Source organism: Ipomoea nil, unplaced genomic scaffold (genome assembly GCF_001879475.1).
Source record: "Ipomoea nil cultivar Tokyo-kokei standard unplaced genomic scaffold, Asagao_1.1 scaffold2782, whole genome shotgun sequence".
In the NCBI taxonomy this organism is placed as follows: domain Eukaryota; kingdom Viridiplantae; phylum Streptophyta; class Magnoliopsida; order Solanales; family Convolvulaceae; genus Ipomoea; species Ipomoea nil.
The window spans coordinates 210,474-227,736 of NW_017619210.1; the positions used below are offsets into that span (position 1 = coordinate 210,474).

Here is a 17,263-nt window from a genome sequence, read left to right on the forward strand (position 1 = left end):
TAATGGTAATAAGTAACTTTATAATCACCATTTACATTTAATAATAACAACCAATATATGTAATACACCTTCTTAATGTTTCCATTTTCTTAAATAAAGAAATAAAATGTGGCAATTTCAAAATATAGCAATCAAACTATAACTGTAGCACTAATTATCAAAAATTAATGATCAAAAATTAATGACTAACCTTAATGGTGCAAACCGCATCTCCCATAGTGCTAAAATTCTCACATCTTCACCGCCAGTAACCGAAATGCAACGTCCAATGGTACATAACAATAGTCATCACCAAATAGGTAATCTTTCCAAACATAATAGATTACCAAGAAATTATTATTATTATTATGAAAGGTAATAAACGATATTAGCTCATAAACTTAATAACAGTAATTAATAATGCCATTTATTACAACTATAAAACTATAATAAAAGGTAAAACTGTAATTAAGGGATACTGAATGCCAAACTCATGTTACCACATCATAATTAACCAAGACTATAGTCTCTTTTAGGGAGACTGAAATTACGGTAATAATCAAATTACCATTTCAAAGACAATATGCCAACTATATTGCTTTTGCCATAAACTTAAAGACTTATTATTATTATTAAGGCCCTGAAAACTATTGATAGATTAAAATAATCAACTTAAACAATAGTTATAATCTTTAATGGCCAAAATAATAATTTGAACCTTAAAGATTCAAAATAAACCCAAGACAATAATTATAGCTCTTAATCACTCAAATTAGACTCATAAACCAAGTGACCCGAGTGAGTTATGACAAATTATGTTGTGCATCCGTATGCACCATGCATGGTGCATACGGATGCAAAAACGACGTCGTTTTATTAAAAGCACGCGTCTCACTTAAAAAAAAAAATCAGTTTCGATTTTCAGCAACAACATTATATTGTGCATAATTTGAACTATATATCCATAATCAATGCACTAAAATTTCAGAATCGATGAACTAAAATTCCAGAATCTATGAACTAAAATTCCAGAATCTATGAACTAAAATTTCAGAATCGATGAACTTAAATTCCAGAATCGATGAACTAAAAATCCAGAATCAATGAACTAAAAATCCAGAATCTATGAACTAAAATTCCAGAATCTATGAACTAAAATTCCAGAATCTATGAACTAAAATTCTAGAATGAATGAACAACATAATGCTGTTGAGGGGAATCAAAACTGATTTTTTTTTTAAGTGGGATGCGCGTTTTTCATAAAACGACGTCGTTTTTGCATCCGTATGCACCATGCATGGTGCATACAGATGCACATCATAACTATTGGTGAGTTATGATATGAATAAAAAAATGATCTAGTAGTCAGTAATAATTAAGACTTAATGAACATGTTATGCATAATAATTAATATTATTGCCATAATAAGCATGTTATAAGTAGGGGTGACCACGGTTCGGTTCGAACCGGAAGTTCGAATCGTAACCGTTACTGTGCTAACCGAACCAGAACCGAAACCGTCCGTAAAGTTCCAGAATCGAAACTCTAAGGTTCCGATTCCGGTTATAGAAAATTAGAAATCGGAACCGCCGTTTCCGGTTTGGAATCGGACGATTTCGATTTGGAACCGTAAATTTTAAAATAAAAAAATTAAAAATAAAATAAAATGGCCAGTAGGCCACTAGGCCAGTGGCCTACTGGCCACTGTTGCTACATGCAACAAACGATATACACATACCATACAATTTCTTAATTTTTTAAAAAAAAAATCCGGATAGAACCGGCGGTTGTAATGGAAATTTTCGGTTCAAGAACCGGAACCGAAACTTTATATTAAGGTTCTGGTTTCGGTTCGTCTATTTCCGAAATCGGAACCGGAATCGTGGTCATGCCTAATTATAAGTCAAAATAAAATAGCTATAATTATCATTAAAATATCATTTAATAATGGTGGGATCTATACTTTAATGACCCAGATAGGTCCTAAATAGCTTGTTCAAAATCAGCTTTAAAGTCCCAAAGTGAAATATATATAGGACTAAAATATGCTCAAAATTAAATGAGAAACCAAACAAGGTGTCTTAATAGATCATAATGTCAAAAAAAAAAATGACCTAAGGATCCAATGTTGAATGATATTTAATATAGACTATGAGTTAATAATATGTTAATCCAACTTTAATGCATACTTTTAGGAATGTACAATTATAATAAAATAGTTTATGAATATACAGAGCATGCTTGGATTTTACATATTAATATATTAGTAACACATATATCCTAAATAAATTTCAATACTTAAGACAATTTAACTTGCATCTCAATACCAAATTAAAATTCAAATAACAAATTTAAAACGTTAATGCCAAAATTAAGAACAAACTAAAGAACATCAATATTGCAAAACAAGCAATTATCATATATTTACCATTTGTCAAAATTATATTCAATATTAATTAAGGTAATATTAATATGATAATATCAAAACAAATAATTACCATTTACCAAAATTAATATATATAATATTAAATGAAGCAAATCTTTATATGGTAAAATAAATATTAATTGCTAATTGTAATAGTAATAGTAATTACCTTAATGACCAAACTTAACTTAATGCACGGTCAAACAACCAAAGCTGAAACAGTCATTCGTCATTGCACCAGCTTTCGTCTTCTTCCATGGGATAGTTATGCTGTGCATCCGTATGCACCATGCATGGTGCATACAGATGCCAAAACGACGTCATTTTATTAAAAAACGCGTGTCTCCCCTTTAAAAAAAATTCAGGTTCGATTCCCAGCAACAACATTATATTGTTCATTCATTCTGGAATTTTAGTTCATAGATTATGGAAATATAGTTCATTGATTATGGAATTATAGTTCATCGATTATGGAATTGTAGTTCATCGGTTCTGAAATTTTAGTTTATAGATTATGGAATTTTAGTTCATTCATTCTGGAATTTTTAGTTCATAGATTAGATTATGGAATTATAGTTAGATTATGGAATTATAGTTCATCGATTATGGAATTATAGTTCATCGATTATGGAATTTTAGTTCATATGTTGTTTCTGGGAATCGAACCTGATTTTTTTTTTTAAGGGGAGACGCGCGTTTTATTAAAACGACGTCGTTTTTGGATCCGTATGCACCATGCATGGTGCATACGGATGCACAGCATAATTTGCCTCTTCCATGGGCAGAACATAGCATCTCAGGCGACCAGTCGTTCGTCTTTGCACCAGCGCAACCAGAAAACTAGCACCACCACCCGTGAAGAAGCAGCATCGCCGGATGAGACCAACCTGAAGGAGGGAGAGAGAGTAGCGATGGTTCGCCGGAAAGCCCATCCGGTCTCCACCATCTCATCTCGCTTGTCGCCGTCGTCGCACCTTCAACACCAAAATAGAACAGCACCACGCCGACGGCCTTACGACGAGGAGGAGGACAACCGGCAGCACCGAACGCCATCCTCCGCCGTCGGTGATTCCAAGTCGCTCCGTCGACTCCTAGAGCTCGCCGTCAAAATGGAAACCGTAACTAGTACCCAAATCCGACGATCACGTAGTAATTTGCCGGCAGAAAGAAAAAATAATAATTTCGAAATTAAAATAAAATGAAATTATAAATGCTTAATGCCAAAAAAAAAAAAAAAAAAAAAATCAGCTGTTCAAAAATCATATACAAAATCTTAATGTATATGAAAAAGAAATTAATATTGTTTGTAGGCAAAACAATCAACCATGCAGGGATTATAAAGGCTCTGATACCAAATGTGAGATCTAAATATGATCTAACTGTATAGAGAATAATCTATGAGAAACTTAACTCGTAGTAGCGGAAGCGGAAGCATTGTAGATCTCCATCCATAGTTGATATCCGGTTCTATTGTATTGTCTCATACTTGACTCAGAGGTGTACTGGTATTTTCTGAGCAGCATGAGTACCATAATAATGAATAATGTATCATGTATCATGTATCACATCAATACAGGCTTTATATAGGCACATTGGTGGAATACAGACTTAAACCTAAATGTCCAGTCCAACCAATTACTTAATGAGTCTAGTCTACTTGCACCACATAAGTAAGACCCCTAATATATAATATATATTATACAGGAAAGTCTTACATTTATACCATAATGTAATAATTAAAATAAGTTTTTTTTATTTTATTTTATTTTCATACAAAAAATTTATTTTGTAATATATCTATTATAATTTCATTTACAAATTTAATTAAAATTACTAAAGATGAACTTACATATAAATTCTCTATATATTTTATTCCACATCCCTTATGAAACAAAGAATAATCTTAAATGGCTTGGGCTATCAAAGTACTCTACTAAATTTCAAATTGTTCGTTCTGATCATTGGACTTATCAGGTTAGTCCATCAATTTCGAATTAAAATTGAGGTCCCTAATTTATCGCAAATTATATCATGCACTACGGTGCATGATCAATCATGCACCACGGTGCATGATCAATCATGCACCGCGCATCCTTTTGTTAAATGAAAAGAAACGATGTTTGTTTTCTGCCGTTTCGCACCCTTTCGCAAAAAGTAACCCTGTTATTCAGTGTCATTTTGTATACACTGCAATTTCAGTTCAACACAACTACAGTTTCATTTCGATATAACTATAGTTTCATTCGATATTTATAGAATCAAATATGTGAAAATGTTATTTAATTTTATTTTATGTACAGTACACTATAGTTTTATTAAAACACAACTACATGATCATTTTGATATAATTACAGCTTCATTGTACAATATACACTCAAATATGTGAAATGTTATTCAATTTCATTTTATATACACTGTAGTTTCATTTCACTATAACTACAGTATCATTTTGATATAACTGCAGTGTCGGTTTAGATATATTGTAGTGTCAGTTGGTGTTTAATACACCAAACAAGCGGACTCCGTTAACTATAATGGCGGACCGTTTCTTTACTTGAAGAAATGGCGCCGATTTTTACCGCAGTGCACATACACCGCGGTCTATGATATAACGACTGCTAATTTATTATCATAAACTTTCTTACATGCAATATAGTTGCAAGCGCATTGAGAAATACATAGAAATTTCCAAAAATGACACATTTACAAATATATGTAAAATCAACATCTATCTACATCTACAATTTTAATAAGAGCCAATAATGTTAGGCCCTTAACTGGAATAAAAAAATGTCGGTCCTAATTGTTTCTTAAAATGAATGGTTCATATTATTTTGATTTTAGTATTTCTTAATGATTTTCCTTATTTACCCTTTATTATATTATTTTCTTTCTTTAAATAACCTTAAATTCCGTTAGTATAAACTTTCTTAACGGAATATTCCGTTAACTATTTATTATTCTTTAACTTACTCATTAATTTCTATAACAAAGGTCTTAGGGTCAAATCACATCCCAATTAGAGTTGGCATAATTGTTAAACATATGCTACGAATATGTTACAAAGTATTAAAAAATATAATATAAAATTTAATATAAAATTTGGTGAAATAATTAGCCCATCTAAATACATAGCATTCAATGATTATAAACCAGGAACTTTGAAAATCATTTGATTTTCTTTCATTTTAAAACAATAAATTTAAGTTAAGTTTTTTTTCTTTTGTTTAATTAATCTTATTTTGATTATTGAGAATAAAACTTAATATTTCAATTATGTTTTTATCAATGCATGAAAACTTCTAAAGAATTGAAATTTATAAGTTAATTTTTACTATATTATTATAACAATAATATATTGTGACCTTATATTTTGAATTATTTATTAATTGTCATTGACAAACTCTCAAAACGATTTATCTCAACAACCAATGGAAATTAAAAAAATCAAGGATTTCATTATTGTGGATGAAAAGTATGTACGCCACTTTATTGCTCTTATTAAATTAAAAAATAAATTAGTAGCTACAACAAAAAATAATACATATGCAGTTAATTAATTTAGAATTAGATGTCTATAATGCTTCTATTTAAAATGAATTATTCATTATAAAAAAATTAAAAAGAGATATAATTTCATTAGTTATATTATCTTTATTTTATACAATTCAAAGATTCAAAGATTTTTTACCTTCAAATTTATTAATTTATTAATTTATTATATTCACTACATTATCTATTGTCTTCTTTTTACATTATCTTGTAATTAAATATCAAAATTATAATACAAAATATGTTTATATATATATATATATATATATATATATATATATATATATATATATATATATATATATATATATATATATTTATTTATTTATTTATTTATTTATTTACCAAGTATTTTATACAAATATAATAAATATTAATATTTTGTTCAATACTTTCACATGATAACCTATGACACACATCTCACAACAAATGAAACATGTAGGGGAAATTAAACTAGCACTATCAAATATCAACATGTGCTTGTAAGATAAATAGTTCATAACACAACTAAAATCTCAGTCATATACAAAACAAGGCAAATCAAAGTTTGCTAACATAATCTCATTACATGATGAATCCCTCTATGCTACCAACAATAACCTAATTGCACATGACATACTACCAATAACCAAAAAAAAAAAAAAAAAAAAAAAAAAAAAAAAGACATATACTGAAGATGAAGACAATGACAATGCTACCCAAACGAGAATTAGAGAAATTTAAATCAAAAGTTGTATTTATTTAGACTATCGCTTTTAGACTGAGTATTTAGATTAACGTTATTACAAAGTTGCAAATATTTATTTTGGAATAAGGTTCAAATTGGTCATTGAACGTAACATTAAAATGCAATTAGGCCACTGAACACTCCAAAAATGTACAATTAAGTCACTGAACACTCCAAATGTATGCAATTTCACTGGATAGCAGATTACCTACTTATGTGGCAGCTGAGTATAGGCATTTTAAATAATTTTTATAATATTTTTAAAAAAATGAAAAAATATAAATAAAAAATAAAGAATAAAAAATAATTTAAAAAAAAAAAACAGACGGGTAGCCGACAACCACCCCGTCATTTTTTTTAAATTTTTTTTATTTTTTTAAAATTTATTATTAAAAATGCCAACTCAGCTGCCACGTAAGCAGGTAACCTGCTATCAGGTGAAATTGCATACATTTGAAGTGCTCAGTAGCCTAATTGCACTTTTTTTTTTTTAAATACTTGATTCTTTACAAGGTAGTATTTGTTTTATACTTTCTCAAACATTTTCAGCACAAAGAATCTAAGCCCCCACCATCGGGGTTCAAACTTTTGACCATCTAAACTTGGATGGATAATCCACATGGTAGTTGGCGGCCTAATTGCACTTTTTTTTTTTTTTCGTTCAGTGACCTAATTGCATTTTCAAGTTACGTTTAGTGGCCATTGAACCTTATTCCATTTATTGTTGTGACAGTTATATATAATCAATCTCTCATATATTATCTTGTATTTATATACTTAAAAAAATGACTGATTTAAATAAACAAATTCAACATTTATTTACCTATGCATGAACATTTTCTATATAATATTGTATTGATATACTTTAAAATACTTATTTAAAAAGAATTATTGGGCATTATTCTATTCGCGCAAAGCGCGTAGAAAAACTAGTAAATAAATACGAGTAAATAAAACCAGTATTAGCAAAGAGCATGATAGGTTATGGCTGAAGTTGGTGATAAGACCAAGTCAAGTCATTGCAATGGTAATAATTGACTTTCAACCATACCCATCAATTGAAGTTGTTGGAATGATGTCTCCCTTTTCTCTTTTCATTTTTTTTATACGTTAAGTTTCCGAACTCTCCCTACTCCCTACACTAATCCTAAACTTCCAAAATCTCTACTAAACTAATTTTAAGCCTCTAAAACCTCTGTCTAAGAGCAATGGATGATGTAAATCACAAGTCATCTTTTAATAGACTGATCTTAAGTCTTCAGAACCTCTACCCAATAAAGCTGGAAGAATTAAATCGTGAGTTGCTTAATCAATCCTCAGTTTCTATTCATGCATGTGCACTTTATGCACAAGGAATTTTCATCACTACTTCTGACTTTTTTTTTTTTTTTTTTTTTTTTTTTTAGTTTCAATTGAGGAGAAGAATGGTGATTCAGGGTGGAGTGAGCATGTTGGAAACAAAGCATAGTTGGGTTGATGTCTGCAACTTGCAAGCCAGGCAGCATCATATAAAAAGCAAAACATGCCACATGAACATATTAGAGCATCTCCAACCCATCTATCTCTAAAACACTAAATTTCTCTCCCAAATGTCACATCAGAAGAAATATTCTCACACCAAATTTTATTTATCTCCAATCCATTTAAACCAAAACACCAAATTTCTACATTAAAATAATTTAATTTCTCAATTATTATTTCGAATTTAATTAGTTTAATATAATTTAATTCGAACTTAATTAGTTTAATATAAAATATAACTTGTGATGTAAATAATAATTTGTATTAACATTACTTTTTTTTTATAATATTAATTATTTTTTTTTAAAATAAATTTAATAATATTTTTGAAAATTTAGTTTATTCCAAAATAACAATATAACATAAAACATCTAGTATCAATATTATGTCGTATGTATTTTATTATGTTTAATTTGTCTAATATCAATATTATGTCGTATGTATTTTATTTTTTATTATGTTTTAGTTATGTTTGATGTATGTCGTATGTGTTTTAATTTTTATTATGTTCAAGTTATGTTTGATGTATTTAAAATTTTAATTAATATATATTCAATATTAGTCTTATTTCGATCGTCTCAATGAGATCTTTAAAATGGTATATTTTTTATTTAATAATACAAAGTTTAAATATAAGTATTTAACAAAATATAAAATTACATATAAAACAAATTATAGAAAGAAACAAGGACAAAAGAGTCATTTTACTCCCTATTATACATTTGGCGTTGCACTGTTCATCAACGCCAAAAGAATTGGCGTAATGCGGATTTGGAGTTCCACATTGGAGATCGAAAAAGTTGAAAAATGGTGAGATGGGATAAATTTTTGCCGAAATGCGGCTCGGTTGGAGATGCTCTTACTGTTAGTAATATATGTTATATTGTATAGTCAATAAATTAGTGCTAGAGTTTAGTTGACTTAGCTTAGCTATTCTATAGGAGACTATTATGTGAGTCTCTCCTATAGGACTCTTATTGGTTGTAACTGTTTCTGAATTCAACCGATCCTGAATCAATTACGTTCATCTGGTATCAGTTAAGCCTTCATTTTCTCTCTCATCCAAAATATCCTCCCTTCCCAAACGATGTCTACAAACTCCTCTGAAAGAACCGTGAGTGTCGCCGCAACGCCAGCTTCGGCCACCACGAATACGCTGACTGCTGCCCACCACTTCGTCTCCATCAAGCTAACGACGAGGAATTTTTTGTTTTGGCGGACACAGTTAGTGCCCTTTCTCCGAGGGCATGGTTTGTTGGGCTTCATTGATGGCGAATCCACATGCCCACCGGCCACAGTTCAGACGTCGACTCCCTCCGGCGATGCTGCCTCCGGCGCGACAACCAGCACCGCAACCCCGAATCCCGCCTACGCCGCGTGGGTACAACAGGATCAATCGATCCTTTCCCTTCTCATCTCGTCTCTTTCCGACGAGGTGATGTACCTCGCGGTCGGCCGGCAAACTGCGCGAGAAGTGTGGCTGTCCATTACCACGGCGCTGGGGTCCTCTACACGTGCGCGGTGCCTTAATCTGCTCGGGCAATTCCAAAACCTCCGGCAGGGGAACAATACTCCGGCAGAATACTTGGGCCGTGCCCAGTTGATAGTAGAGGATTTGGCACTCGCTGGCAGGCCGCTTTCCCTTGACGAACAGGTACTGTACGTGTTGCGGGGGCTCCGGCCGGAGTACCGCCCTCTCGCGGCGGCTCTCACCGCGTCTGGCGCACCGATCACCCTTCCACAGCTCGCTGACCTGTTGCAGGCGCAAGAGTTCATTCACTCCGACGATTTTCCGGCAGGTGATGGACTGGCTGCGGCTTCCTCCCCCACGGCGCTGTATGCTGGCCGAGGCCGGCAGTCCAACGGCGGCCGTCATTCTGGTGGTGGAGGACAGGGCTGTGGACGGCAAGGCCGTGGCAGAGGCAATCCCGGTCGTGGGCGTGGTACTCCACGTTGCCAGATCTGCAGAGTCCAAGGTCACACTGCGTTGAATTGTTACAAACGCTACAGTGATCATCCGCAGCCCCAGGTTCACGTTGCTGTTTCTGGTGAGTCACCATCGGGAGCGTCGGTGGATGCGTGGTATGCTGACACTGGTGCAACGTCACATGCCACGCCTGATGAACAGATGATGTCTCAGTTCGATGTCTATACCGGCAATGACGTGCTCAAAGTGGGAAATGGCGCAGGTTTGGTTGTTAATCGTGTAGGACATGCAACGATACCTTCCGTGTCAAAATCTTTAAACTTGTCTCAAGTCTTACATGTACCAAATTTGTCGTTACCCCTTTTGTCTGTTCAACGTTTCGCTAACGATAATGATGTTTATTTTGAGTTTCACAAGGATTTCTTTTTTGTGAAGGATTGCACCACCAAGGCAGTTCTGCTTAAAGGGCCGACCTCGGGTGGCTTATACAAAATAATTGTCCCGTGGGCTCATTTTGCGTTCATAAGTGCCCGGGCAACGTCCCAGGTGTGGCATCAGCGACTGGGTCATCCGCATAGTCAAGTCTTACACCGCGTCCTCAAAAACTGTCCGGTCACGTCAAATAATTCAAGTTCGTCGAAGCTGTGTTCCGCATGTCAACTTGGCAAGTCGGCGCGTTTCCCATTAGATAGGGTTCCGAATTCAAGTAGACATGTGTTAGATTTATTGTACACAGATATTTGGGGACCATCTCCAATTATTTCTGCTTCAGGTTTTCGTTACTTTGTATTGTTTGTAGACGACTTTTCGCGTTTCTACTGGTTTTACCCCTTACGGTTAAAATCAGACATATATAAAGTGTTTGACTTGTTTCGGGTGATGGTAGAACGTCGGTTTTCGCGTTCTATTAAAGCCATCCAGTCCGACTTAGGGGGTGAGTATAGGCGTCTTCATAAAACTTTTAATTCCTTGGGCATTGTGCACAGGCAATCATGTGCCTATACGCACGAACAGAACGGCCGAGTTGAGCGCCGGAATAGACATATTGTCGAAACCGGTTTAGCTCTACTAGCTGAAAGTTCGGTCCCGTTCAAATATTGGGACTATGCTTTCGAAACTGCTACTCACCTCATCAACTATCTCCCGTCGTCTGCAATAAACTTCGAAAGCCCACATTTTCGTATACACCAAACACTACCCACATACACATTTCTCCGAGTCTTTGGATGTCGGTGCTATCCCTATCTTAGGCCCTACAATCGGCATAAGGTAGAATTCCGGTCAGCACCGTGTGTGTTCTTAGGTTACCCGGTTTCTTTTAGGGGTTATCGTTGCATGGACCTAACAACGGGGAAGATCTTTATCTGCCGCCATGTTCGGTTTGATGAGGCAGTCTTCCCCTTCTCTACACACTTGCCTTTGCAGATTAACACCAAACAAGTGGAATCTACCGCACCGTGGGGGTCCGGGCCCATTGTGGTTCAAACCCCAACTGTACCTGTGGCCCCGGATCTACCTCTAGCTCAGGAGCCACCGCCTTTAGCCATACAGAGTGCTGCACCCATGCGGCGTGCTACTACCCGCCGCACCAGAGGGGTCCGGGCTCGCCCTATACTACAGGGGCATGACATACGCACTCGGCGCAAAACTCAGGGTACGGGTGAGGAGTTTTATGCCCTGCATACAACTATTGATCCTACCTGCTACTCCCAGGCGGTTGGGCATCCACAATGGCGTGATGCCATGGATCAGGAGTTCAATGCCCTGCTGCACAACAACACCTGGCGGCTCATTCCTCCTGAGCCTCACATGAACATTATAGGGTGTAAGTGGGTCTACCGCACCAAACGCAAAGCCGACGGGTCTGTCGAGCGCTACAAAGCGCGTTTGGTGGCCAAAGGGTTTAACCAGGTAGCCGGAGAGGATTTCTTTGACACCTTTAGTCCCGTAGTCAAACCGACTACGGTGCGTATTTTGTTCTCTTTTGCAGTGTCGAATAACTGGACATTACGGCAACTGGATGTCCACAACGCCTTCCTAAATGGACATCTCTCTGAGATGGTCTACATGAAACAGCCACCTGGCTACGAAGATCCCACTCACCCAGATCATGTGTGTCATTTGCAACGGTCCCTTTATGGGCTCAAGCAAGCACCTCGAGCATGGTTTAAGCGGTTGCATGAGTATCTTCTTACGGTAGGCTTCGTGGCGTCCAAGACAGATGTTTCTCTCTTTCATTACACCTCTGGTGAATCACGGGTGTTTTTGCTGGTCTACGTTGACGACATCATCATGATGGGCAACGACTCAGCTCTTATAGATACTTTGTTACACCGCTTGTCCACCACCTTCAAAATACGGGACCTGGGAACTCCAAGTTTCTTTCTCGGGATTGAGACTCTGAAGGTTGGGGCTGGCATTCTCTTATCTCAGCGTCGCTATATGGGCGACATTTTGTCTCGTGCAAGTATGACTGACTGCAAGCCGCTTGCAACTCCGGCTGCAGTCACACAGTCAGTCGTTCCGTCGACGCAACCCTTTGATAATCCCACTCAGTACCGCAGGATAGTGGAGGCCCTTCAGTATCTTACCATCACACGACCGGATCTCTCCTATGCTGTGAACCGTTTGTGCCAGTTCATGCATACACCCACCGATGAGCACTGGGGTCTGCTGAAGCGAGTCCTACGCTATGTCAAAGGCACTCAGGACTATGGGCTGCGGTTGACCTCGTCTCCTGCCTTCGGCTTACATGCATACTCGGACTCAGACTGGGCTGGGTGTCCGATCGACAGGAAGTCAACCAGTGGCTATGCTGTTTACATCGGGACTAACCTTGTCTCGTGGATCTCTCACAAACAGCGCACGGTGGCCAGGTCTTCGACCGAAGCTGAGTACAAGGGCCTGGCAGATGTATCTGCTGAGGTAACATGGGTAATTTCTTTACTCCGAGAGCTGGGGTTGTACTCTGGTGGGCCAGCCACTCTGTGGTGTGACAACTTAGGCGCCACATACTTAGCGGCAAATCCGGTGTTCCATGCTAGGACGAAACACGTGGAATTGACTACCACTTTGTCCGGGACAAGGTGGCGTCTGGGGACTTTGTTGTCAATTTCGTCTCCACGAAGGATCAGCTTGCAGACATATTCACAAAGCCGCTACCTGCTCCGCGTTTTCAGGCTCTACGTGACAAGCTCAATGTTGTCCCTCTCCAACCTTATGCTTGAGGGGGTGTGTTAGTAATATATGTTATATTGTATAGTCAATAAATTAGTGGCTAGAGTTTAGTTGACTTAGCTTAGCTATTCTATAGGAGACTATTATGTGAGTCTCTCCTATAGGACTCTTATTGGTTGTAACTGTTTCTGAATTCAACCGATCCTGAATCAATTACGTTCATCCTTACAACCAAATGAATACATAAAGCACCCAAGGCATAGCTTAATGGTCAAAAGTAAGTGTAGACAATTTCCCAAATTCAAATGCTCAATAAGAGAGGATTTCAGTTTAAAATAATAATAATAGCCTACCTTATTCTTTACCTCCACTCACAAGTCACAATCCCCAGGGCAGGGGGGGGGGGGGGGGGGGGTTAAGGGGCTTTCATTTTTAGAGTCTAAACCTAAATGCACAGGCAACTCTCAAGTTGAAATAGCAACATTAATGAGAGGTTAAAAAACTTGGAAGGGAAGACCATCAAAATCATCTCAACATTAAGGAACAAAAATGACAAAAACTTGTATAGAAAAAGCAGCAGGAGAGGAGGTTATACATGTCTAATTCTATGCAGACATAACAAGTTTCATATACTAATTCGACGAACATGCTCTATCCATCATCAATGTTATATACAACTCTTTCGTTCGTTCACAACTCAAAGAATTCATCCATACATTCCACACTATCCTAGAGCAGAGGAGTTAGATACATCGTGGAGTGGAGCCATCTCTGCTGGCCACTAGAATTTTTTCAAGGAAAAGTACTTTCATCACTCTCGCATTCATCATCATCCTCTTTCTCTCAAGCAGTTCCCGGGCAAGAGAAATTTGTACCTGTTAGGATCCTGCAAAAGTTGGGATGGAAGATGAACAGCAGAATAGGAGTGGGGAATCGGTCCCATCTTCCCGATGATTTCCTTGAATGTGTACTCCTCTGGTAGCATATCGAATAAATCATCCCCCTGACAAATAACTTTCTGGACCCTTTTCGGGTTCAGAAAATGAGAAAATCTTACTCGGTCACAATGGCTATATGCTTTCATCTTGAAGATGAACTCGCTAATTCGACGGAAGCAGAAGCTACAATGCCACCCTGCATCGACCAAAATGTCATCCGATTGTCTATAATGAGCGTACCTTGTCTTCCCAGATTGGTATCTATGGACTGAAGCTCTCCAACTATTGTTATCAACAAAGAACTCGAATGAATAAAGATAGTTTTTCAGTCGAAGATGCAAGACCGAAGGTATATCATCACACCACCTCAAGAGGTTTATAGTGTGTCGACTGGGTATTTCATCAACATCGGACATAATCAACAAGTCATCATCCTGAATACCGGCTTGCTTGAGAAGATAGTCCAACGCCAATCGCTGGTAAGCCTCCTCAACGAAAGGATTCTCTCCCCTCTTAAATCTCCCCGGAACTTGGCCATAAGTTAGCCGTGGCTCAACAAATGTGAAATTCTTCCTGTTCCTAGAAAAATACAAGGGCTTTGGCAGTCCCGTGAATGTTGAATTTGATTCGAGCAAAACAAACTCTGTCACATAAGGGTACAACTCCTTCCATCTTAGGTTAAGCATGTCCACCTCGTTACTGAACAATACTGCATCATACACACGTCTTGGGAACTCTCGAACTCCCCAACCGTGAAGTTTACAGAGCTTCTCCATCGACACATTCTCATCGTAATAGTGAATGATTTCGTTGAAGGGCTTAGGCGGTTTCTCCCATAAAGGCCGCAGAAAGTAGGTGATTTTCTGCCCATGAACATAGATTCCAAAGACACAAGTAGGTACCAGCACAAAAAGGAAGATTAAAACTTTCAAGTCCAGGCCTCGCAGAAAACATTTTAATCTTGACACGCTTAATCCACGACCCGATTCCTGCAGATAGTGACAACTGTTAGATCTTAACACGGAATGACCACCAGCATTCAACAAAACCATATAGTGACTACATAAGAAAGGCCGTTCCAAATTTCAAATAGGAACAAAGCAGAGATTAATAGACAATCCAAACCCAATATGAAAAGGCACATAATGCACAATTTTGATACATCAATCTATGCATGAGATGGAATGAAGAATTTCAATGGAAACAACATAGGACTCCAAAATTATGCACTTCTTATTTGCCAACTCGAAAAAATTATTCATATCATGTGCTCCATCTTAACTAAAAGTCATAGTTGGATGACACATTTATGTTTATATATAATATATTTTATATACTCAACACACCCCCTAGCCGGTTACTGTTTGATGAGCCCCGAGCAATGACCTTTGACATCAAATTCAAGCATGCCATCTCAACTAAAATGCTATGCTAAGCGAATAGTCGGATTGGACATTTATGTTTATATATTATAGGCTCGACAAAGGGGAAAGGCCACATATCATTAAAGGCATAATCCAAAACAGCACCATTCAATGAACCCCCTATGATGCAATACTAACCCTCTGTCTGCAAGCAAAATTAGTTAAACAATTCCCAGAGAAATTCAAAAGCTCGAACAAAAACATCACATGATTTGTTTCAATTTTCAATATTTAATGTTTAAATAAGATACCACAACACGATATTCAGAAAAACAAATCCAAAATCTGATCAAAACCCATATACCCTTAAAAGTAAAGAACAGAATAATAAGAAAAGGTTGAAACTTCACAAACATCTAATACAGCGACAATTGTGAAACAAAGAGAAATTAAATAAATATCAAGCCTTACCCCGCAGCAGATATCATCCTTCTTCTTGGAACAATAACGAGATCCCCCTTCAACCATCTTCGTGTAAACTTTTTCCCAAAATCTAGGGATGCTCATAGCCCCCTTCTCCTCCCTCTATAACCAAAAACTTTTCCGCTCCCTACCGATTAACAGATCAAACCCGAATCAATCAACCCACACTTGCAATTGCAATCAAACCCACAAACTAATTAGCTAAACTGGAGATAACCCAGTCCCCAAGAAGGACAAATTTGCCCAAAATGTGGAAAGGTTAAGAAGAAACAAAGGAATTGGGGGAAAGTGGTTGAATGATGAACAAGAGGAACGCCTGGAATATAGATGATTGGAGCCTCCCTGGTGAATGGGTGGCAGTTTCTGAATGAGAAAAATTAACAAGAAAGCCGTTTCTCTTGTCTTCTACCCCACTTCTCCAGCCTATAAATATGCATTTTCCTGAATTTTCAAACTGGCAGAATATCCCTTTACTCATTGACGATATTACCCATGCTTTGATTGGGTTCTCCGTATAAAAAAACTTAGACCTGCCCAGGTTTAACGTAGTTGGTTTGTCATCTGGTTTAAAAGTCATAATTAGAGGTCGTAGTGTGAGGTCCAAATTTCACTAAAAATATATATGAAAAAAAGTTTAAGGATGATGGAATGTTAGGATTGATTCCTTGTGGACGTATGAAGACTAGAATCTGATTGACAAAGTGATTGAGCGACTCGCTGTTTACCTCCACAAAAGTTCTAGAGGTGGGGTCCTGTGAACTTAGGATTAGTTCAGCGAAGCTCGCACTGGCTTAGCTCAATAAAAGAGACCATTGTTCAAATATCGACGGTGACAGTGTGGGGATTATGTCCAAAGTGGATAGGTCTCTTATGCACACCAACATTTGGCCCTGTTTGTTGAGCCATTGAGTAATCATGATTTACATCCTCTTAAAATACTCTATCGCGTCAAGATATAAAGACCCTTGGAATTGGAGATTCAATCTCTTAGGAGAACTAGTCCAGTAAAACTGAAATCAAAATTAAGAAAAAAAAAAAAAAAAACAGGACCCTTTTTTGTCATTTCCCCAACGTTAAGGACTTATGGCCATTTCTTGTCGCCAAACGCGTCCATTGACTGGCTCAAGACAGCTTTTTGTGTCTGTCTGTGTGTATATTTTGATTTTTATA

At 36.8% G+C, this 17,263-nt stretch overlaps 1 protein-coding gene across 1 annotated transcript; it reads right to left on the bottom strand.

Annotated features, from left to right (window-relative positions):
* Positions 1-13,814: 13,814 nt before the first annotated feature.
* Positions 13,815-16,504, bottom strand: LOC109157469. Its single transcript, XM_019305372.1, has 2 exons — positions 16,082-16,504; positions 13,815-15,235 (listed from the first exon to the last, which is right to left on the bottom strand). Exons 1-2 carry the CDS (start codon positions 16,175-16,177, stop codon positions 14,138-14,140), a joined length of 1,194 nt encoding a protein of 397 aa, XP_019160917.1. The 5' UTR covers positions 16,178-16,504; the 3' UTR covers positions 13,815-14,137.
* Between the last annotated feature and the right edge of the window lie 759 nt (positions 16,505-17,263).

What these genes read in the sequence shown, in the direction of transcription:
- LOC109157469 (XM_019305372.1), bottom strand. Translation starts at nt 16,177, where the DNA reads ATGAGCATCCCTAGATTTTGGGAAAAAGTTTACACGAAGATGGTTGAA. An exon ending in AGGATGATATCTGCTGCGGG is followed by an intron (nt 15,236 to 16,081) that starts GTAAGGCTTGAT and finishes CACTATCTGCAG; the next exon opens with GAATCGGGTCGTGGATTAAG.